This window comes from Aythya fuligula, chromosome 12 (genome assembly GCF_009819795.1).
Source record: "Aythya fuligula isolate bAytFul2 chromosome 12, bAytFul2.pri, whole genome shotgun sequence".
Taxonomy (NCBI): domain Eukaryota; kingdom Metazoa; phylum Chordata; class Aves; order Anseriformes; family Anatidae; genus Aythya; species Aythya fuligula.
The window spans coordinates 7,187,034-7,212,008 of NC_045570.1; the positions used below are offsets into that span (position 1 = coordinate 7,187,034).

The 24,975-nt window shown below is 38.5% G+C and overlaps 1 protein-coding gene across 5 annotated transcripts in view; it reads right to left on the minus strand.

Moving 5' to 3' along the window:
- The window catches only part of SLC12A4 (solute carrier family 12 member 4), a 49,817-nt gene that overhangs the window by 11,598 nt on the left and 13,244 nt on the right, over positions 1-24,975 (minus strand). For 3 of the 5 annotated variants that reach the window (XM_032195367.1, XM_032195366.1, XM_032195370.1), the window contains exons 2-16: positions 18,218-18,312; positions 15,916-16,047; positions 14,717-14,737; positions 9,758-9,904; positions 9,144-9,198; positions 8,720-8,850; positions 8,060-8,301; positions 5,955-6,169; positions 4,809-4,973; positions 4,622-4,720; positions 2,638-2,695; positions 2,008-2,182; positions 1,457-1,575; positions 897-995; positions 397-516 (exon numbers count right to left, since the gene is read on the minus strand). In XM_032195367.1, coding sequence (XP_032051258.1) covers positions 397-516; positions 897-995; positions 1,457-1,575; positions 2,008-2,182; positions 2,638-2,695; positions 4,622-4,720; positions 4,809-4,973; positions 5,955-6,169; positions 8,060-8,301; positions 8,720-8,850; positions 9,144-9,198; positions 9,758-9,904; positions 14,717-14,737; positions 15,916-16,047; positions 18,218-18,312 — 1,873 coding nt within the window. The remainder of the gene's footprint in view (positions 1-396; positions 517-896; positions 996-1,456; positions 1,576-2,007; positions 2,183-2,637; positions 2,696-4,621; positions 4,721-4,808; positions 4,974-5,954; positions 6,170-8,059; positions 8,302-8,719; positions 8,851-9,143; positions 9,199-9,757; positions 9,905-14,716; positions 14,738-15,915; positions 16,048-18,217; positions 18,313-24,975) is intronic. The other 2 variants (XM_032195369.1, XM_032195368.1) reach the window with 1 other exon arrangement.

Below are 24,975 nucleotides of genomic sequence, written 5' to 3' on the forward strand. Positions count from 1 at the left end.
ATCAGCTTTTCAATGCCTGTTCTAGACAGACCTTTGTGTCAAATAAACTGAAATAAGATGGCGGCCTTCAGGTGTTCTGGGCCTGAGGTAATTGTATGTGATAACAGAAATAAAAGACCATAACCAGGGTTTCTGCTTCCTGTAATTCACAAATTTCACCAAACACGTTCAGGGGCTTAAAAAAGCATGTCCCTGAGATTTCAGGGGCTTTTGTTTAGCAGTGACGCAATAAAACAATGAGAGAAGAAAATAAAAAAAGTATTGCTAAGGGAAACCTTCTAATTCAGATCTCTGGAGAGTGTCCATTCCTTCACTAATTGTCGTAAAGGCTGGAGATAATTCATAAATAATAGATCCGATCTCCTTCCTACGCTCTTCTGTTCATTTAATACTTACCCTTGATATTCAATGTACTTGTAAATCATGCCTGCAATAAGCATAGCTACCAAAGCATAATACCAAGATGAAATGAACATCAGTGCCAGGCAAATACTCATGCCTAAAAATGAGAGAGCCCTGAAAGAAAAAGCAAAGATATTAGTGAGTAGTAGTGCAGAAAAGCAATTAAGTAAGTAACTTCAATTATTCTCTTGTTCTTTTTTCTTTAAAGTTGTCTATTGTGAACTGGCAAAATTGTCTATTGTGAACTGGCAAAATAATATTTCCATTAAATCTCCCTCATCCTCCACAGTTTTAGTATCCTGTTGTAGGAATAAAACTCTCATCCCATTAAATATTTGGGTCTGGCCCACTAAGAATATTACACTGATGTCTCCTTGTCTAGAACCAATATCCAGAGAAGCAAGACATGTTCACAGCCTTCATGGAGAGGGCTCTCCCCAAACACATGCTGCAGATCACAGACGAGGCACTGAACATGCTGGCCTTTTGCTTACCAGTGATAGTATTTAAATCGGGGCCGCCAGTTTGGAGTTCTGAGAAGTGTTTGTACTGCACATGCTAGATTAACAAAGAGGTAGCACATCAAGAAAAACCTGCAGGAACAAACAAACAAACTTTTTAGCATACACATTTACAGATTATAATTACAATAATTATTTAGTCAAAATATTATGTGTGCCTACCCATTAATTTTCGTTAGTCTGAAATATCAGTCTAAAGTAGTTAGAACTTTTAATTGGATCAAGCTAGGTGCATCTGCAATATCAACCATATCTTTTACATCATTCTGCGTTAAAAATAATATTTTCCTGCATGAAGTAGCAGTCTACCCATACCAAAAACCTTTTTATTCAGAGAATATTCCAAAGCAGAAACAAATGGATTTATATAGAGAGCCACAGGTCAGAGAATTCACAGAAACAATAAAAGTGGAACTCAGACAATAAAAAAAAAAAAAAAAAAAAAAAGACAAATCAATCAAGATAGTAAAACTAAAAAGCATATTTTGGGGGTTTTGTTCATTTGTTTTTATAGCATCCACCCTGTTCCTTACATTGAGAGAATTGGAGCCACCATGTCAAGGGAGGCAATAAGGATTCCCAGCTCAGCAATTAATGCTGTTAACAGAAGAGCCCATGTTGGTTCACCATTTGCTTTGCCATGACCAAAAACCTGAAGAAACATAAACATTTTCAGCTTTTATCATTAGATATTAAACATATCTTCTAAGTATCTCAAAGTTAAAATGAAAAGAAAAAATAAATCCATTTAGATAATAGTAACTTTCCTATGTATTTTCTTCTTGAGCAAGGAGAAAATTCTAATGGCTTTCTCTACTTCACTGAATTAGATGTTAGATTTCTTCATAAAATTACCAAATATGTTTATTCAAAATCCTTCAAAAATATTCCTAGTTTTTAACAAATGAAAACAAAGCACTTAAAAAAAAATACAGACCTTCACTTCAACGCTGGGCAAGCTAAGGAGATCTAATGGATCTAATAATAAATAGATCTAATTTCCAAGAGCATAAAGTCAAGTAACTGGTTAGTTAGTAACTACGTACAGAATGCCTTTTATTAAAAAAATAGAAAATGTACAAACCCAGAGGAAAGGAATAATGTTGTCCTTTGCTATTGCCTGCAGCAGCCGGGGGGCTCCAGTAAGGCTCTGTAAACCTGCTCCACAGGTAGAGAAGAAGGATCCTATCACAATGACCCACGGTGAGGGCCATGAAAGGGTGCCCACTACTAAGTTCTTGTTCACTGCGTCGCCGTACCTGCAGAGAGGAACAAGACATTCATGTTTTAAAAAGTATTTTGATACTCATATTTGATTTTCTTGGTCAATTTTAAGCTGTCATTTAAATACTATTAAATATTCTCTACAATAGGAAATACAGGAATTTATAAACGATCTTAGTTACTTCTAATACACACATAGGAAGTGTCTGCAACCTGATTTAAGCCATTTGAAATGTTTTCTACCATTTTTTTTAATAAAATTCTTATTTTATTATCAGAATTATGATTCCATACTTTCATCTGGAATTACACAGTTATTTAAAAAAAAAAAAAAAAAATCAAAGTTTTAATGTTTAAAACACCCAACACAAACCAGTATCAGACACTCCTACAGATGGAAAGGCATCCAAAAGTAAAGGAAAAAATAAAAGAAAAAAGAAAAGAAAAAGAAAGTAGAGCATTGAAGCAGGAAAACTTAATGGTTACTTACTTATCTCTCAGGACTACACCTTCTATGCAGGCTCCAAATAATAATACACAACTGAAGTCTTGAGTACAGAGTGTGCTAAGGAAGTAGTATTTATTTAAGCATGGCAGATAAAAACAAGAAGTATTGTGAAAAGTTCAATCTCTGCCTCTGTCCTACAGCATTTGCACTGCAGCATCTTCAAAAACACATGGCAAAGCTGATGAGTAAATTAATACCTCACTGCTCATATATACCTTCTACTGTTAGTGACAAACAGTTATTATTCTAAGCTTTGATTTTTTAAACTAAGATTGCTTTAAATGTTACAGTAGAGGAGATACCTTCAAATACAAGAGAAGGAGAGAAGTAGGAAAGATTTCAATACCAATTTCTGTTCTACAGTAGCAGATCAAATTGATGTTTACATGTAAACCACTTCCTTTGAAGTTATTTTGAATGTACAGCTAACTATTACCTTGCACTTTCTCATTTTCCAGTCTGACAGCATTCACATCACCAATGTATCTTTGAATATTTGGTTTATTATTAAACTGTACTATTTCTGCATCAGGGAGTATAAAATAATTCAAGTTTCTTAGTTCTGGCATTCCAGTAAAGGTTTTGATCTTGTGATTTTAGTTTGATTGTTTAAATTCTAAGCTCTACCCTCCAATTCCAAAATGTAATTATGAAATAAAAGGAATAATAAAAGGGGAAAAACGGATTGCTCCTTAAAATTATGGTGTGAGCCTTCCACTGGGTGGCGTATTAATAGCTATGTATAACGTTATCGCTCATGAAAAAAGTTTTGAGCTATAAATATTATAACACTAAAGTCAGGGGTTACATCTGTAACCTGTTTTAATAAGTATTACATGCAGAGGGAACAGTTTTTATGGTACGGAGTCAGTTCCAAGTAACATCTGGAAACGCCTGCGCTCCTAGGAAAAGCCTGCGCTCCTAAGAAGCTGAGACAAGTGAGCTGGGATTCTGACTGGCAGCTTTGCAAGGTTTGGCAAAAACAAACAAACAAACAAACAAACAAAAAAAAAAAAAACAACACACAGGTTCCAAACAGCAAAAGTTCCAGAAGAGGCACCTTCTGAGCCAGCTGACTTTTGGGTGGGATTTATTCAGAAAGCTCTTTATTAATTAATTTATTAATTTATTTATTTATTTTTAGGTCTTGCTCATAATATGTTTTTTGTTTGTTGTTTGGTTGTTTTGGAGGGGTGGGTTTTTTGTTCATTTTCTTCAGAAAACCCCTTCATAATTGGCTGTTTAGGATCTCAATGGCTACCTGAAGCTGAAAGACATCCCTCTAGCAGGAGGGAGGAGATTAAAAAAAGACTTTTCTAAGCAGAGCTTCTGTGGTCCTAAGCCCTCAAGAGTTTAACCTGCCATCTTCAACTGTGACAAAGGTTTTTCCTGCGAGTACACACTCAGCACCTGGAAATCTGGTACGATCTGGAACATCCTCATATTTTGCAAATTAGGTGCTCCAGTCTCAGTGGAAACAGGCTGGAAATGGCGAGTCATTCATAGCTACATGGAGCTCGCTACCGAGTGTTTGTAACACTTCTACACATGCCAGCTGGGGGTGTGTGCTAAGCATCTAGTGTAAGTCTGGTTTGTCTTGCCTTAAAATGTTCAAGAAAGCATACGCTTCTTCTTGTCATTTAAGCTAAAAATACTTTTTTAAGGACTTGAAATTTGTGATCTGTGTTTAAAGCTTTCCCTAAACTTAACAGTCCACAACATCCTAAGCTACATATATACCCATATTCAACCAGCCTGAAAACCTGCACACCCAGATTTTATTAGAAAACAACAGGATATCAATTCAGATGCTTTCAGCCCAAGAAGTGCTTTCCTTTTTGGTTTTGTTAACCAATCATACTCACAATAATTTAGTCACCCGAAAGCAGTCCCACAAATCAAACACACAATCATTCAAGTGAGTCAACTATAACACAGTAGGACTCCATGAATTTTAAAAGGATACAGACAAGTGATGTGGTGACAATAGCGAGAATTGTTCCAACAGGAATGGATTTTTGTGCATCTTTTAAGTCCCCTGATCTATTTGAACCAGCCATGATGCCTGAAAATAAATTTTGGATGCAAGATCAAGGGAGTGAAGAAACCTCAGAAACCCAAGATGCCCTCTCCTCTTTTCCCAGTATTCTCACCAGTCACTGATGGGAAGAAGATGCCAACCAGCACCATGAATGAAGTAGATATATCCGAAAGCACATATAGATGAAGGTTGTTCTTCTGGCCTGTTGCATCAACAGATGGGTGATGTTCTTTCTCCAGTATCTCTCCCTTCTCCAAATAATTGCTCCATAAATTGTCTTCAAACATCCCAGAAAAGAAAAGCATTATTTTGGTTCAAACTTGTTCTCATTATAATGAGTCTAAACAGATGATTAAAAATGCAATTCATGAAATTTGGTGATCAACACAAATTAAGACATGCGGGTTACATGACAAAGTTTCTGTTTCATGCTTTCAAGGGAATCTGTACCAAAAATAAATATATGTGAATGATCTACAGAGGTCTAGGCACTTGCTCTGCTTTAAAATTATAAAATGTAACGTTCTTTTAACTTTATATCTATTTTAACCCCCAGAATTACTCTGAGTATTTTTAATTAACTGTGATATCCACACACTCCTGAGAATCCAAAGCAGCAACATTAACTAGATTTTTGGACATAAACTTTTCTTTTTGAGGAACTGAGAGAAAAACAATTGTCCTTTAGACAGTGGAAGAATTATAAAATTAGATGGTTGGGATTTGAAATTGCACTAATAAATGCTAATTCCACTTTAGTAATTAGATTACCAGTTCCTGTGCAAACAGGCACTCGGCACCTACACACAACATCTGTTCTCCAGAGTTCATTTCAATAATGAACACTTTTCAATTGTATTATTTACAGGACTGGACAAAAGAGCTAAACTAATTTTTAGACAAGTGTTCTTAATCCTTCAGGACATAGTTTTAACCTGTCTAAACTGGAGAGTCATAGCTACAAAGAGTTTTGAAAAATTGTAACAATTTACTCACAGTAGTATAGCTCTAATTATAGCTGAGTTTTGACTGAAATTATGAGATGTGCAAGGCAAATTTAGTTTTACAGCACACAAGTACTGTATATCAAGAGCTATGTGTCATCTGCTCTTTTAAGGATTATAAGCCTTTGGTTTCTTTATTGAAGATAATGTTCTTTGCCATAATATTATTTTTTCCATTTTTCTTTCCAATCCACCAGGGAACTGTTTCAACTGCTCTGGATGCCTCCTCTTTAAGGGAAAAAAAAAATCCATACCTTTTAAAATACCACTAGCAGCTCCAGGAATTCCTGCTATCTCGGAGACATTGTTTAGTAGGAAATATTCATCACAGTTCTCAGTGGTTAAGTTTGTATTGTGGCAGAAGTTCTCCCAAAGCTTAGAAGCCACGGTAATATTATCCTTAACTATGGTTTTGGCACAAACATCAAACTGATCTCTTATCAAAGTCCTGTTGCCCAACATGCAAATCCTGGAAGGGAAATGTAAAAAGCAGTATAATTGCATGGCACCCGGAAAATGAAATACATCTTTCCCCATCAGCTGCCTTTCCTATCATGGAAGCTTCAAGTGGCTTTAGTCTGCTACATTAACTCTCAACTTCAGAAAGGTGGTGGTAGCACGATGGAAACTAGGCATCTGTTTTGCTTGGAAGTCAGAAATATAAAGCTACTTTTTCACTGATTCTGGGAGAGGTATAGCAAGCTACATAAGAGTGATTCAAAGATTTTGATGTCAGTGGTAAATTTACCTTAAACAAAGGAAGTGAAGTATTAAGCAATATTTTAGTTTCCAGTTAAATAAAACTATAAGAATGGAAAATATTTCACAGATCTAAAAATACTTAGAAAAGCATTACACCAGTTTCTGTACAGAAGCACTTAAATAATCCCTGATAGCTTTTAGCTTCAGAATTAGAAACATGCAATTCAGTCCCAATAAACAAAGTTTCTTCTTGTCAGAAGATACTATGCATCACTGCTGAAATCATCCAGTTCCTGATGTGATTCACCTATCCACAAACACAGCTTTATCCCAGCAGTGGAGATTTTTAACCTGCATCTCCAAAGATGGTTCCACAGAGAGGGTGATGCAACATTACAGCTTGCTGCCACTGAAAAGTTCATTCAGCCTCTCCTCCTACTGCCAGGAAATGCCCAAAAGGGGACTTAAAAATAAAAAAGTTTATTATTTTCAGACATTTTAATAAGTTACATTGATTCACAGGCCTCAACAAGCTGTAAAGCCAGGAAAATGAAAGAGATAGGGCCATTCCTTTAGGATTGGTAAGCCTGTGAATTGTAACTTCAGAGAAGCCTTCTCCTCCAGTATTAAAAATAAGTACAATATCTGATTACTGAAGCAAAAGAGAAAGGAGCACAGCACAAGGAAGAAAGATAGGGAACATTCAAGAACAATAGAAGAGATAATGAGGGGGAGGTAACGACACTCTTATTTTTACTGCTGTAAACCTGCTGCTGTTGTAAAATATTATAATCATTGGGCCCTAAATATCTAAAGGGAGCACTTGTGGGTTGTGACTGCTTATTTATGGTCACAACATTTTGAAATGTGAATAATTACGCAGACTCAACTCCTCTATTTCCATTCCATTCTTTTCTTGTCAGCAGTATCAGGAAATATCGTTTGCATTTTTGGTACAACACGTGTATCCACGTAACCGCTGCTCCAGCTCTGAGTTTAAGAAACCTTATTACACGTTTAACATGCCAAGGAGCGTGCGCTGTGTTCAGAGCAGAGCTACTCATACAGTAGACTAATCTGCCTTCAAACCAAGGGGAAGTTCCACTGGGGCTCCAGCACGGCCCCATCACACCTCCCACATTCCTGAGAGATGCTCTGTTTCTCAGGGAGCAGCAGCATCACACCACCAGTTTCCAGCCACGAAGGCAGCACATCACGTCTGACTGGCCTGCAGAAAACAGAGCTGCCACGCTGCTTTCTGCTGAGAAGGGCTGCATAAATAACCCAGCCCAATCCTTGCTCAAAAGTAACTCAGCAGCCGTAGGCTAAATGGATCGTCTTTGTGGGAAGCAGAGAAATGTCAGCCTCCATCAATCTGGTACACTCACGAGACTTTGTTCTACTGAAGCAGTTAAAGAATGTGACAATGCATTTGTTTTCACCCAAGGAGTTTCTATTCCATGAGCTCTGCAGGCAGAAGGCTATCAGTGCTACTATATACAGCTAAAAAATCTGAAATAATTCAGACACACAAAAAAAGAAGAGCTTTGACAACATATTAGGCACAAGTTTTAAGTAACTTCTATTGAATCCCATCTTCCAAATCTGTAGTCAAAGCTATACCCCCACCCCACCCCAGTCCAGAAATACTACTCACGGAAATTCAGGTGGATCGAAGATGGACTTGATAGCTCCAGCGTAAATGGACAGTATGGATATTACTACGCAGGCCAAGAAGAGGGAAGCAAATTTGTTAACATATTTCACACCTACAAAGACCACCACTGCCATTAAGATGAGGAATACAGTTCCATACACCCTCATGTTGTTTAGCATAGCACTGGATGCATCATGGGCACCGGATGGATAAAAAATTGCTGCTTGTGGCACAATATATGTCTGAAATAAGAAGAAAGCAAGCTGAAGGAGCACAGAACCACAACTCTGTCTACACTACTGTAGTGATCTTGTCCCTATACAAGAAATGCAAATCACTCTCCAATTTCACCAGGAACCTTCAGTTTATAGGAAAAGTCAAAGGGTAACAGCTCATTCTGTTTCAGTAGTACAACTCAGACAACTTTATCAACGATGAGCACATATATCTGATTAAGTCATGCTTCTGTCCACATTTCCATGAGAATTTGCATTCTAGATACCCACAGAGCATGCAACTCTTAAAGTGCAACCCTAGCACTACAGAACTGGAGACCTTCTGGTCTGACATGTGAACGTGCATATGAATACGGGACAGGAATACTGCAGTATTTCTATTTACCAGTTGCCTTAAAAGCACGGCTGCCCCAGTATTACTCACCAATAAAATCTCAATGGCACCAAGGATATACATTGCTCCTGCAAATGTTGTTCCCAAATAAAAGCACAGCCCTACAGCTCCACCAAACTCTGGGCCTAATGACCTGGATATCATGAAATAGGAGCCACCAGCTATGAAACAAGAAAAGAGAGGGTAAAATTGTCATTTGTTGGTTGTTATGTATTTTTAAACAATCACAAAAAGAATGTACCAAAACTACAGTGTGTATCTGCTTTTCTAGGGCTTAAATTAAAGCATCTTTTTGTTAGTAAGGTGGTAAGTAAAACCAAAAAAATATATAGTATTTAGCCTAAATGATATTAAAGTGAAATACTAGATATGAATTCAGGCTTTGTAACCTGGCTTAAACAAGTTTCTCTGGATTAAAACCATATTTTAGTAGTAGTTTGCTAACTACACTTACCTGGAACAACGCCATTTGTGGCAATAGCACTCATTGATATGGTTGTCAACATGGTCTGTGAGAACAAGAAAATGGAAGCAATGGTGTCAACAACATTTTTTAAAATTGTAACTTATTCCTTGTTAGAGTAAACCTGCCAGGGAACAAACAATACAGTATTTCTATTTATTCTGCCCTGACAGGTCATTATCTGAAAGAAAACAAGGGAAGCAGGAATTTAATCAAGCTGTTGAGACTTTTGCCTGAGAGATGGCTGCTTTATCAGGTCAAACAATGTCTGTCTGCAGACAAGGCATGATAAAAGAGTGCAGGTGTCACTCCCTCTGCAGAGCTGAAATTCCAACAAAGGCTTGTCCAGCAAACCAGGCAGCTGTGACCTAAGATGGACACATAAAACAGCTTTTTGCTGAACGAACACCATTTTTCTGACTGTATCTACACTAGAAATGGTTTGCCAGTTTAGAAATACGATCAAACACGAATTTAAAAAAAAAGTCACATGCCTACAAAAACGTGGCTGTTCATTACACATACAGCTACAATGCAGCCTCTCCAAGTGTCTCACTAGTTTCAAAGGTGTTATGTAACAGGTGTTATTTTAGCTATATACTTACACAACAGCAGCAAAGTAATACAATCAGGAAGGACTGGAGAACTCCGGCCATTCCTACCATCCATGTCAGCCGAAGGAAGAGAATAACCCCAAAGATATTCTGCATGCATGGTAAATACACCCCCATCAGGGTGCCCATGCTGGGTGACTGAAAAAAAAAAAAATAATAATAATATGTTGGCATTCATTATCTGGAGGTATTCAAAGCATAGGTAATCAAAAAACATACAACTTCAGTTTTTTATATGATAAAAAATCTGCAAAACATAAAGTATGCACACACAAGTACTATTATCCTCCACTTCCACAAAACATGAAGCAAACTGCTAACACCAAAACCCTCAATTTATAAACAAGATGCTGACCCTATCACATCTTCATGTTTGAAGTCATTATATTCAGCATTTAACACTAGTCACTAACAGCTAACCATATTCATCTGTTTTACTGTAGAACCACAGAGTTTCTAGAATGGAACCAGGGGAGGGCTGCAGATTCAGAGTAGGACATAACCTACCCTACTCCCCAGAGTTTATAAATTAGCTTCCTGGAAAATATACTTTTGTGCTGTTATAACCACAAACAATTTGGAAGCAATCTACAGGCAATCTTAATGTGTTAGTTTTTTGTGTTTTTTTTTTTTTTTTCATATTCCATATAAAAGGAATGATTTTACCTTTTCTATACTTAAATAATAGTAGCATCAGACTCTGAATTGCTTTTGACAGTGACTGTGAAAATGAAAATTGTTTACGTGACTTCACAGTGACTGCACACTACTGGCATTCAACACAGTATCTTCCAGAATTCTCCTTTGCCTCAATAGTTATTGTCAAAGGACAGTCAGGTCTCACACAACGATATCGAAGTGCCACTGGGAAAGGCTTAGTTTCAAGGAATAAAAGTGGTCCCTGCATTGGCACACCTGGCACTGGCAGCAATTCAGAGTCCAAAATCTCTGTGGTTTCCTGCCAGGACATTTCATTGCTTCCATATTTTAAGGTTTTGTTATTCATTTAAAATCACACAGAATGCTGAAACATAGGGGGAACCTAACTTCTCAAAGGTTCATCCCTTTTCACACTTCTTTGCATTAATAAACTTGAATTCCAAACCATATTACCGACGGGCAGCATCCAAAGAAACCCGTACATAATCACCTAAATGACAAGGATATTAAAGGGAGGTAACAAAACTTGTTGACATTTGACTCCACATAGCAGTAACGAAATGCAAAAGTAAGAAGCCATAACATGCATTCCTGTAAACAAATCAGTCATGAATCAAAAGCAATGGTACTTAGGACATGCATATTTCTATCAAAGCAATAAAGCAGCTAACTTCATTCTTGCCTTGCCTTCACTTAGGAAAGAATGAATTAGCTAAGGTAAGGCAAAAGTATATTTTGGCACGCAAAGCAAAATCCTAGAAAATAGAGTGGTTATAGTATCACCAGGTTAAAATAAGTATCCAAAGGAATTCAGTGCAACTTGCAATTGCATGTTACAATTTGGAATTTCCTCATCTGCATTTGTAATTTGGTGTGTCTGAGATGAAAGAAAGCTGTACTTCAGAACAGGATCCCAACATTTCATTGTTAGAAATACCAGGAACTGCTAACCAATTTTTTTTATTTTTTAATTTTTTTACGTCAGCTTTGAATTCCCTCTGTGACTGAAGCTAAACCTCCTGAAATAAAGTGGGCAATGGGACTGTGTGCTGGTGGTCAGCAATGGGCTTACCCTGCAGGACCAGAAGGGTCAGAATGGATCCAGAGCGCTCTTACTTGGCTGCTCCAATGCAGTACAAAGAAGTCCCTAAATTTGCCATTTCTACAAAAATTACCACCCTACAGGACTGAAAGCTTTCTCAGAACAATGTACAAGGATGAAAGGAATTGCTGTCTTCTGATACTACCAGAAATGACACTTGTACAGAAGTATTTTGATCAGGGTAAGGATTTTGAAATGAGTTGTTCCAATGACTCAGCAGAAGAGAATTTTCTCAGGCTATTCTTTTTAATACCACCCTTGTTTCCTCAGAAGCCCAACTTATTGCCATTACGCAGCAGGGGCAGCACAGCTGTATATTCTACACACAGTGTGCCAAGCACTAGCAAAGCAGGTGAGTTTTCAGCCTGCCTGTTATACATCTCTCAACATCTGTTTCATTTGCATAAGAATTTGCCTTCACTCAGCTCTTTCTTATCTGTTCTACTTGGCAGTTTTGCTCTAGTGTTCATCATCCCTTCCCCATCCCTCTGGAGAAGCCCTTTTTGTGTATCAAGTGACAAGCCAGCTCCAGCCACAGAGGAACTGCGCATTAATTGCATAGCTATGAGACTACTGCAGAGCACAGCAGCCTAGCCTAGGAGATGCACCAGCGTCTGCCAGCAGATGAAACCCAAACCACAGCATTACTAAGTGCACCTGAGGCATAAGAGTTTACTCTGTATTTTCTTACCCTGTGGAATAAAAAAAATACAGCCATGAAATGAATGATGCACAAATATTGCTTGCACCAGCTTGTTCAGAGAAATATTTAACGCCAGTAATCTTCAGCAACTTTACCCTTTTTATCCATTTTTTTAATCAACATTAATTGGAGTAAGTGATACTAAACCAGTACTGAAGCTTTAACAGAATGCAAACTGAAATAAGAAGGGCATTACATTCAGCCTCTGCAGCTGTCAAATAAAACTAATTAAACAACCCAGGCTGCACAACGGAAATAAAACAAAGGCATTCTGAAAAACACTGGTTTAGTTTAGTTCAACTGAGAAAGGACAGAACAATCTCAAAAATCTCAGTTTCAGTGATGCAGATCTTGTTTCTGCATGTGTGGCATTCTCTCTTATCAGCTGCAGACACATAATTGATACAAATATTGATCTGAGGCTGAAGGACATTATTTCCATTGTGCCAGTATGACGGGTCATCAAAGCACTTGCCTGCAGGGCTCAGGGACATTGATCAGTAATGACAGCTCTTGGGGCTGCTCTGTAGCATGAGGACAAACAGCAGCACAGAAATGCTCTGCCTTGTTAAAAATACATGAGCTAAAATACTTAATCTAATTTCCACCATGAGAAAGGGATATTTTATAGCACTGTGCCTACTAAGTGCTTTAATACAAGACTGTATTCATAAAACAGAAAAAGCAACCCAAATCTCTACCCTGTTACAATGCAGTAGCATCAATTTTTTTCTGATGTATATCTAACACAGGATGATACCATCAAAAATATCTGATGGGAATGCTGAAGCAGGGTAATATATTTATATTGACCTGTTTTGCACTGAAATTGTCCTGATCTTTACTTGTACCTTCCACAAACTCTGCATTAATTATTCCAAGAGATTAGAAGGGGGATTAGGCATTTTCCAGAGTTCATAGAAATAACAAATCTGTTTTGGTCTTGTCACTTTGGAAAGCAGGAGTCAATAACAATGATCTTCAACAAGGCAAAGCACCTCATTATCTACTCATTTAAACTTAAAATTTGAAGAAAGATCTCATTTTTTTGATACCCACCACTCAGAGATTTCATCACTTTATGTGTGCACAACTGTGTGTGCTCTCTCATGCTCTCCTCTTTAATTTGAAAGGATCTGATCTGGGGGAGAGTGGTGTGCCAGCTCACAAAAGAGTTCTCATTCAGAGACCTGCCTTACCAGCTCAGATAGAAATATATTCACTTACTGAAAGGACTGCTTTCTTCTTTCAATTTTTGAATACCAGATCTGGAGTCTGCTAACCCTCCTTGCTCAAGTTTTTGTCAATAAGATGCCAATTCAGTAAGTAACACAACAGGACAGGCAGCTCACCTTTTGTCAAGTTAGCTGGGCATGTATCAGCTGAACAAACCCAGGAGAACATTCAGCAATGAGTCAGTTACCAAAGCTGCCACTCATAAACTATATGGGCCACCTGCTCCCGTGCTAACGCTCAGATAGGAAGAACAGGGTATCAGCAGTGCATCAGTTCATGCTTCAGAAATGACTAAAACCAAATGTTTTAAGAAGTTCTGAAAATCCATGGAAGAATCTCATTTGTACAGTGTCTAGATAATTTCAATGCACAGCGTTGTACAGTTTCCCATTTTTAATGATATAATTATTGGCCGAGTTATTATTTGACTTCATTATACTCTATGAGATGTTTAAACTTTTGTATTGCTTATGGCAAGACAGGGAGAAGAAATTCAAAGTACTGTTATGATATTGCAATTGATGTAATTTATCTCAGAGACAGACATGCTAGGCAAAGATTCACTTAAGGAAACAGCAGTGTTTACACAAAAAACACTGAGATATTAACACAGGGTAATACTATCACTTTTGGAATAGTTACCCAACTCCTTCAACAAAAAAAAAAAATCTGAGAAGTCTGTAAACACACATTTTAGGGGCATAGTAAGACAGAATTCTAGACAATTAGAAGCCCAAAGTGCATTTTACCATAGAAGCATAGCTTTCATGAGGACAGTATTTCTTTTTTTTTTTTTTATAGCCGTCAACAGTTTCAAAATATTTAAGTGTTTACATGTATCATGTGTAGACACAGAAACACTAACAAACTTTACATGTTACTCTACTGAGGAGTCAGAACAACTTCTCACTTTACTGTTATTTTGCTGAGTTTCTTCCATAGGAAGCTATACTGTCTTAACCAGTATTACACTGCATCACCAAATTCTCTTAATTCTTTCTCAACAGGGAAATAAGCAACTGGCTTTCAGATCAGACTGCATCATACGCTGGTATCCTCCCTGGGCAATCAGTAAGGAAACTAATAGCAAAAATGATTAGAACTTTATCTGAACAGTAAGGACTTGCCTATTGCATCTCCTTCCACTCTGTCTTTGCTAGGATAACAATCAATCTGCTTCTGGTAACAAGAGGTGGAAATATTTTTTTTAGCTTATGCAATATCACCAAGTTAACAGCAGATACCTCACCTTATTCCCCTCAACAGCATGCTAAAACAGAGATACAGATGAGATTTCATATTAGCAATGTCAAGGTAAAAACTTTACACAGACTCAATAATTAGCATACTACAAATATCATGCAAAAGAAACTTACAGTTAAAAAGTTTAAATTACTTTTTTGATTTAAGGTTGAAGTACCAAAATGCAGTACAGCACCTACCCAACCTTCACTCAGTCTTGTAACAATGTCATATTAACCCCAACACTGCAGCACTTTAGTCCCAGATAAAACTGAACTTTAAGCTTCATGTTGACTAAACAAGCAGAGTAAGGAAACAGTGTGAGCAAGAGAGCTGGAATCCAGCATTCAGCATGGCGTAATGTGCATTCTCTTTGAGAACAATGTGCTGTTTTTCAGCATTATCACTTCCATCTCCTTTTGAAATGGATCAAAAAATTTTGACAGGACAATATTATGAAATCTGTAGAATTCAAACACTATCTTCATTTTCTGGAAAACTTTCCTTTGAAAAAACTGACAGGCCTGCAAGTGTCATAAAATGCAGCCCTACCACTTAGTTTTAGCACCAACTAAAACACTTGCCTGACTGCCAGAGCACTGACAACAGCAGTTAGAACATAGCCCTTGCGATAGAAATCAAACTACCAACAATCCAACCTCACCTTCTACTTACTTATTACAAGGCCAGCCCAAATGGGCTAACCATCTAACTGCAGATCCTTTGGGGTGGAATTCAGTTGCTTAAGAGCCTATCAACCACAATGACACTTGAGCTGCCCTGGGGTGTCCAATCTGACCTCCACCCACCACTCTTTAAGGGCGTTGTCTCCTTCAAGCCCTGTGTCATACCTAACAGGCTTGCAGAGATCTCTGATATTACCCAGCACCTCAAACAGCAGTAGGGAAAGCCGTTGGTTTTTGTTTGTTTTGTACTTCGATTCACAGCTAAAAGCTTACCCTACCTAACCCCATTCCAAGTGTATATAACTGCAGAGTAGCGCACCCTCCTCAACCACTGGATCAGTTCCCATTTTTTGATGCCATCTGATTACCTACCACTGAGTTCTACAGTCTTCTTGGCAACACTGCCACAGCACCTCACAGCTACAGAAGTTAAGATAAAGTGTAAAGGAATCCAGCTCTCCAAATTCACATAGGGAACTATTCAGTTTGTTAGCTGGCCACAGAGAGAATTTTTACTTACTTTTGATACTTTCTTCTTGGAGCCATCGGTGCTTTCTGCTTCTTCGTGTTCCTTAACACCCTGGGTAAGGTTTGTGTAGTTGACCAACTTGCCAAGCAGAGATGACACTTTTGGTCGTATATCGAGTTCTTCCTGTGGAAGAAAGCAATAAGTCAGCTTCTGCAAGCCACAGCATTTGTGGAGAGGAGGTGGGGTCATGCCTTCCTTGGCATGAGGCTGCCAAGGAACACACCAGTAAAATCAACAAGGGGAGAATGGAATATTTCATTGTGCATGAACCACTGAGGAGAGGGCTTATTTCTGAAATGAGAGCAACTGACAGGAAAAGGCCATAGCAACAGGTATGCACTGTATGCACCCTTCTCCTTATGTACTGGAAAACACAATTTACAGCAATAAAGCAGAACTTTGAGCTTCAGGACTGTACAAAAATGAACATGTGCCTTTCATGAATCTCTAACATTAACGTACAACAACAGATATAGTTTTAAAAGATTCAAGTTTCCGAATAAGCCAGTCTAATACTTGAAGTCCAGTCGTTGCACACACATTTGAATTCTGAATCACTTTATTACACTTTTCAACTGTGTAATCTAATTCATGTGGAACTAGATAAAATCCCAGAAGCCATATGTATAGAGCCTCACAGTTTCCCATCCAACCTCTGTTTCTGAAAGTAATTTCAAGAACAAACCAGTGGCTTCCCCATGCAAACAAATACTTTATTCAGACAAAGATGGAAAAAGAAAAAAAAAAAATCTGCAGCTCAATGAAACAGCTAGCCTGCAAAGAAACAAAAGTAGGACAAAGTCATTCTCTTCCCTTTTCTCTCTGACGCTGAAATGCCTTACATGTCTAATTACACAATAAGCAATGCATGGCAAAGAGAAACAGCTTTCTACACAGAAAATCAAAGCTGATTGTGAAAGATTTCACTGTCTGAAGTTCTATCATATCTTCATGTATTGTCATGAACAGTTTCTGGGAGGATCAATGCTTTGCAGCTGATGCAGAAACTGACCCCAAACAGTAAAAAGGTAATGCCATAAGCTAAGCATCCCTTTTCTTATTCTTTCCACAAATCTTATGTATGAGATTTCCTAGAGATGCGACATTTCCCATCTTTAAAAGCCTGGTTGGAGTAATGTGCTCCCCATTCAGCTGAGCAGCATAGCCTTTGTGTTACCTGCTCCTCCTCCTCTTTAGCACTACAGAAACAGCCTGCAGCATTGGTGTGGTACTGTGCTATTGCTTAGGAAGGAGGCGGGCATGTAAGTAGCAGCACTAATGCCACAAATGGCAGACTAACCATGACCTGCAAACCAGTTTATCCTGGTCATGGAATCACTGTGCCTTGGAGGAATGAGACACTGGAGCTGGGAGCGTGCTTCCAAGTCTTTAGCTCAAGCACTCTGCCATGCAAACACTTTTGTAGGAATTCCAGGGTGAGTTGCTATCTAGCAGGCTAATTATACATGTCAGGCTCTACGCCACACAGCTGGACTTTGCAGGGACCAGCCTGGCTTCGTGTAGTTAACCAGGATCACTGGGAAGCAGTAACTCAGGAGCCCAGCTGGAAAGCAGCTGCAGAGCCATGCATAAACTCTCTGCACCACTCCCCAGAACCTGAGCTTCTGAAAACATTTTTTAGAAGCTTGGTCTTAGCACACCATGAGATATTTTCACTTAATGCAGTGCCAATGAAATGAGAAGGAGGATTCTGCTGGGCTTGGTGTGGGTCCAGATGGCCTCCTGTATAGGAGTCTGGTCCTCCTCACTTCTGCATGGAACCAGTCACCTCTCTCTGCCCCGCAGTATCTGAGCTATTCCATCCCAGAGAACGTCCCACCATTACCTCAGACAGCAAACACATACCCACAACCACAAGTGGTGAAGAAATCCCTATTACTGATATACTGCAGGTGTAATACAGGACACCCGGGCTAATTCGCATACCTGAATTTAGGCACACTCCTGCAGGACAATGCAGTGATTCTCAACACAGCAAATCAGCTGAGTCTCATTTTCCACACTGCTCAGCCCACAGAGCCACAGCTTCACTATTTAAATTCCTCAAGTCACCTCTGGTACCATTATACTTTGCTGCGTTATAGACTTACCCTTAAACACACCGACAGGTTTTTAGATACCAGACTCCCACTGAGTGAGAGTTAGGTACCAATCCACCTGGATCTTTGCAATGCTCTACCTTCCACTGAATGATAAATAATATATATTCAACCCCTCCCAGCTCAAAAGATCACAAATCACATCAAAAGTCTGAAAAACACTTAGAAATTACCTCAAACAAGGCCAGATTTCTGTCATAGTAATCACCTCCCTTGCCAGCTTCTGAACTGTTGAGGAAAGGACTGTTTTCTTTATGGTTGCCATGACCTGCAAGGAAAAACGAAGCAGATTTTGGTAAAAACAGATAAAGAGAAATCCCAAGGAAACTTCGTAACCTTGACAAAAAAAAAATCCACAGGGAATAAACTTGTTTGTTCAACCAAATCCGTTTCTTTCAGTATCTAATGTTATGCCACAATATCGATATCAGAGACGTGACTCTGTCAGGGGAGGTTTTGCTCTTTCTATTCCTCAGTTTCCATCAAAGCAGACTAAAAAGTCACTGCAAAGCAAAACGTACAAGTAGGGTCCCAGCTAACCCCCAGCTGGGCCTTTGTTCTCTAACGTTTCCTTAGATGACTACTCCTTACACCAAACTGCGACAAGTCGAGATACAGTTCTTCTGCACCCGGAAATCTCTCCTAACACTGAGAGTAACTTGTGAGCAGCATGTCCAAACAGATCGGGTCAATATAGTAAGACTGAACAATTCAAAAACTAGACTCTGTTGCTACAATACCGGAAAATATCAACCAAAAAGCTCCTCCAACCCGCCGCCCACGAAGTCCTAGACATAAAACCACACAGACTTCACGAACCCTTACCACTTTTGTTTTAAACAGACCGTGCATTCTTCAGAGTCCTCTTACGCTTTTAAATTAAAACCTAACAGCAGGTACAGTAAAAACAAAGCATTCACATATGCAACAAACCATGAAAATAAAAAGACAATCTGGGAGAGCAGAAACTTTCTTTAGAAAGTATAAATTTAAAAATTATAAAAGGGCACTATAGTACAAAATAATTTCTGCCAAATGAAAAAATAAATAAATATAACAAAATTTAAAATGAAGTCTATTCCAGCAATCAGAAGTTCTCTGACATGTGGCTCCCATTATCATCTGCTTGACAAACAATTCCTTTCAGTTCCTTTCTTTTGCTTATAACTCTTCACTCCCTGCTCTTTCAGCCAACAGAAACTAAAGAGATTTCCAAAAGTATCTCCTTAAGAGAAGGTCAATCAAAGGAATACTCTCTCTATTTACCAAGAAAAAAAAAAGTAACCACTAAAGAAACTGAAAATGAAAGGAAAAACAGATTATCTCAAATGAAAAGATGGCAAGTTCAAGAAGCCTTGTACGCTGACTAGGAAAAAAAAAAAAAAACGAGATTAAATAGCTGGATTTTGGGGTGCATATTTTCACTGATTAAAGTAATCAATTCAACAAGGCTATGCTAAATTATTTTAATACCATGGAAGTGTAATTATTTCTGCATTGTGAGATCTGAATCAACTTACAAAATTAACATGGCAGGCAAGTAGAAGACTCCTCCCCTACACACACTGATCAGCACATACCCCACCGTTACCAACATTATTGTTTCTAGCAAAATAATATGAGAAATTTCAGTGCTATTCTTGCTGAAGGGAAGCAATGCACATGAGGAAGCACTGTTTGCTGGAAATTGCTCACAGGTGCTTCGAGCAAAACTGGTGGGGAAAAACTCACAAACAACAGATGTCTTTGTAAGTTTCTGGAAGTAATCACTTAGCAGACTGAAAATATTGGTAGATAGCAGTCGGCTGTTTTTACATGCCTACTGCTTTTCTCACTGCTCTGAGGATTAACACCGAAGCATGGATTAGCAGCTGCCTTGCACTTGTCTCAGCCTATTTGCTGACCCTACCTACACGTAAGGGATGTTCACATTGCTGTATATTGTCAAACTTTTGCATGACTAGGAAAAAAAGTATCTGTAGGTTTAACAACACAATCAAAATAACATGTTTATTTAAATAAAGACAAATACTTACTAAACAAACGGTAAGAACTACTTGCTTTCTGTAAACATTAGGTCTTTCATTGGCAGAGGGAGTGTACTAGACCAATTTTATTGCAGTTCATATTGCTTGCTATTCTGCAGTCCATTCTATTCTATTTTGGTCAAAGTACATTTGCAAGTCTTGCTGAGGAAATTGAGTCATCTGCCATAGATTTTACTTATGAAATTGAAAATAGGCGGGGTGTGTTTGACCACAAAAATTGAAAACTTTGGTCTATGCAGTAGCTCCTCATTACACTTACCAAATGTAGCAGGGTCACAATTAACATGTTCTGTTTGTTTTTTCCCCCTCTCCTTCTTCTTATCTCCTATATACTTGCTTTTACTTGCTTTGGTAATTCGAAGCTTAAAAAAAAGTCAAACAATGATTTTTAAATTAATTCTTTGCTGTTGTAATTTTCTTTGTTCTTAGCTTATAGAAGCAGTTTACCACTTCAAAAAAAGTATAGTGGGTGTTCCATCATTTGTAATGCTTACACAATCTCTCTCTTTTTATGTATAAAAATCATACTGTTGTCAAGATAGCTCATACATCCAATCCCAGATTTTTATAGAAGATGACAATTGCTTTGCTCTTTCAAAATGCCAAGCCTCTCATTACTGTCATCAGTGTAACTTGCCCTTGGTTAAGAAACATTACTTCATACCTTCTCCCTAAGCCTGACACAAAGACAGTGACTTAAGATCAATCAAGATAAGTGGCATTATTTTTTAAATGGATCTTCATTTTACTGCAGTACATTTTTCATCACTGGTCTCTTCAAAAGCTCTGTGTCCTTCTCAGAAAGAGCACCTGGCTCCTCTCTCAGTCACCATTTGCATTTTCCAGTATCACCAAATTCCTTCCCATTGGCTTCCCTTCTGAATTTAAGTCCTTGGTGTGCTTGCTCTATACATCTTCCTGCACACAGGAAGCTCAAACAAAGCTAACTGCGAAAGAAAATCAGCAACACTAGTGACTGGAATTAGAGCATTGTTTTTGCGATTGCTAGGGCACGCTTTTCTCTCTATAGAACAGTTCAGATGATAGAGAGATACAGCTGGCTTTTTACCACATTCACAGCACTAGCTCCATTATCCTGGAAGTACGTACAGATTATGGATTGCTGCCAGCTACTCAAAATAATAATGAATTTTCAAACTCCATGATTCTACCAATCCAACAAAATACCACATTAAACCCCCTCTCAAACACTGGTCACTTATACTCCACTGCTTGGCACTGTATGTTTACATTCAAGTTCTTTCAAAGAACATATTTTAATTTCACCATTACATGGATCTGGGTGCTACAGAGATGCGCCCTGCATCAAGAGGAGTAGAGTAGTACACTGAATAGTTAAAAACAGCTAATTAAATGATAGCCAAAATCACCTTCACTACAGTTGTATGTTTGGTGTAATCTCTACTTTTCATACATGTTGTAAAACAACACCAAGGTATTAATCTCAGCTTCTCTATTTCTATATTCTGTTCCTGATTTCAGGAATAAAACCCATGGTGGATGACTCCATTTGCTCAACAAGAATCGCACAAGAATCAACAGGTGACCACACTCCAATAGAACAGAGTACAGCACAGCGTGACACATATTGCAATAAAATATTTGTACGGTATATTCTGTCTGCCAATGAGCAACAGCAGCATCTTCACACAGACTTACTTGAACAGGAAGAGCTTGTTATCTCCATCAGTTTTGGAAGAGTGCAGAGGTGACCTCGGAAAGATACTCTGGGGAATTCTCGCCCCAGCTTCTCACGAGGACAGTTTACACTCTGAAGCATGAAGTCTCCTGGGCGAGCACCATCCCGTGACATGGGCAGAGTTTTCCACATTCTTAGTTATCAGGCCTTTGGTCTTGGACAGCAGCTATGTGATGTTAGTTTTCATGATGCAAGATTGTTTTGCAAGGAACATTTCATAAAGAGGGAGCTATATACTCTGCAACAGAGAATAATTTATTTGCCTTAGTCCCTAATTAATCTCAATTTGTGAGATAGGAAAGCTGTACGCCAAGTAGGCTAATGTTTCCTCCTCACTTGTTTCACTGCTTCTCAGTCTTCGTTATGTTTCAATAATTAAGGGTTCTTAATTATTAAGTTATTATTAATAACTTCTGAATGCTGCCAATTCTCTTCCAAACCAAATAATTCTATTTACAGCCACCACTACAACTATGCAGCATGGCTAAATCTCCAGCATACATGTAGATCCCTGCACTTTTTAAGGCTTCCTGACACAGGTACAGGCACAGGTCTAGAGAACAAAATTCACTGTGTTTTTCAACTGGGTTCCATAAAACAGCGAAGATGCTCCATGGAACACCACCTAAACACCCCGACTGTGCATATACGGAAGTGTGCAAACACACCAGCCCAGGAGATAGGATAAAATGATAAATGCATGTCCAAACCTTTGCCTTGCTTTTATCTTATTGCCAGGAAAAAACACAGTAGCAAAACTGTACCAGACAGTCTGTGGGCTGGTTGTACCGTGTTCTCCAAAAACTTTAGGTTGTCTTTAAAAAAAGCAAAAAGACAAAGAACAGAGGACGGTGTTCACAAAACTGCTTTCTTTTTGGAAGATGGTTAGGCTAGAGAGCCAGCTCCCCTGCTAGAGCACCGTGTGTGCAAGCCTTCTGTGCAAGCCTGCAAGCCATCCTGTTTTCTTTGCTGAGGGATGAACACCAGGAATCAAGGCAATTTACAGACAAAACACCTACTTTAAAACAACTATAAGCAAGCCAGATTAGTGAGGATAAATGAAAGCTGAACAATTAGGCACGGCACAACTACTGTAAAGGCAGACCAGGAAGCTTTGCAGTGGTAAGGTGTACTCAGCCAGACTAGGACGATAATCATCCCTGGGAGAAGCCGGCAGGAGCGGCTGCGTGACTCGACCTGTCGAGGTTTTGTTCCCTATCGTCAGTTTCTGAACTCCCTTAAAGAAAACTACCACTCCCGTTCTTCATCACGCTTGGTTAAATAAGTGGAAATTAGTACATCTTAAAACACCCTCAGATCTTTCCATTTGGACATGACTAAGCCAGATACTCACTAGTTCTTATGGAGGCTTTACCTATGTGACAAGTTAAGGCGTGCTGAAGGCACGGATGGACAGGCTTTCGTCTAGCCAGCACCAATAACAGGAAAAATATAGTAATGCAAATTAAGCTGCAGTTAGGCTTAAAATGTTAAAAAAGGATTCCCAAGAGGGCTGTACTTTGATACAGCCTGTGACGATGATATGTAGCGTTCCTGCAGCTCCCTGCCTGAGATATTCAGACCTAAACCTTAACTACATCCCTTCAGCTCAGGGACAGAGCTCTGAGCAGAGATTCATTAGAAAACCAGACATTCAAAGAAAACCCTGTGACCCTCCCCACAAGATAATTGAATTTCTGGAGCAGCGTAGGAGCTAATATCTTCTTTGTAATTGCACTGTGCATGCACAGCCTCCCTCGTGCACACCACAGTAAAAATATTTTTGTAATGAAATCGGCTGCAAAGCAGCTAGCACCACGTTTTACAAGCATCGCTGGTCACAAAGCCTGTGACAGTGAGGGACAGGCTGAGAGGTTTTCATGCACAGAGAACATTAAAAATAAATAAATGTAACTTAATCTAAGATTTAATAAAATTTTACAAATATTTTTTAATATTCCATCATATTTTAGTATTCCATCTACAAATGACACTGGATTTGAACATTAAAAGGTAGAGTGGCTAATAACCCTGCAGCTGCTGAGGGATTCCTTTAACCTAATTTCAGCTCTCTGAGCAGTAGGCAGTTATGTTCAACTAATCGTGTCGGCTTGCTCTTCAGTCAGAAACAAATGGCTGAATTAGCAGATCCCTGAACTATGTCTCCTGTACATACATCTTGGCATGCTGAAAATTACACTGGTGCAGAGAACCTTAACTTCACTAAAAACCTAATTTAAAGATTGAAGACATGCAAAGCTGATCCCCCAGCAGAAAACACGTTTGTTCTGTTTGGATGATCCATTTTGGCTTTTGTAGATTTTTGTGTGTCAGGATCTTCACAAACTTCTATACAAGAGATCATGAGGCCTGAACTCAGTTTGAATTTTTGCCCATAAAGCAAAATAAGTTTGCTAGACTTACTGTTCTCACAAGATCTGGAAGCAAATGAATACACACAAGACAGATATTCTACAGCAGATTCTACAGCAGAAAAAGTTGCAGGAACAATGGGATTGATGCAAACATTATTTTCAGGTCAAGTATTTCTTTCTTGCAGAACCAAATAGTTTCATTAGTCAACACATTTTAATGAAGACATCTGTTCACAGCCTTAAGGATCAAATTTTAACACAAAAAGCTGCCAAGGCCCATTTTCATTATACTTTGGGGTTTGTTTGTTTCTTTGTTTGCTTGTTTTTACAAAAAGGAACTGTTGTAACACAGTTTTTTGACAAAGCACTGTCCAGATGGTAATAGTGATATTACTTTTCCAAACACTTGCATCTTAAGATAAAACGTGGTTCCCTTGAAAAGGCTGTGCAGTGTTCAGATAGCATTCTTAGCAGAGACAGTAAAGTTTTGCAGAACTGAGTATTGCTGAAGAATAGAAAGCCCTAAATAAATTTCTTGGCCTTTCCTAGTAGTTCAAGAACCCTGATATCTCCACATTTGGCAGCAAAGCATTCTAGAGTATTGTTGATGTGTATCAAGAGACCACCATGTTTAGATAGCCTAAGAAAAACGCAGATGACAGCACTTCAAATACATTCTAAATCTGTTTATGTTCTTTACTTATGTGGCCCCTCACATGGGCTCAACAAAACTTCTGCTCTTAGGACTGTCATGAAACCTCCTTCTTAGAGAATTTGGGAACAATAAC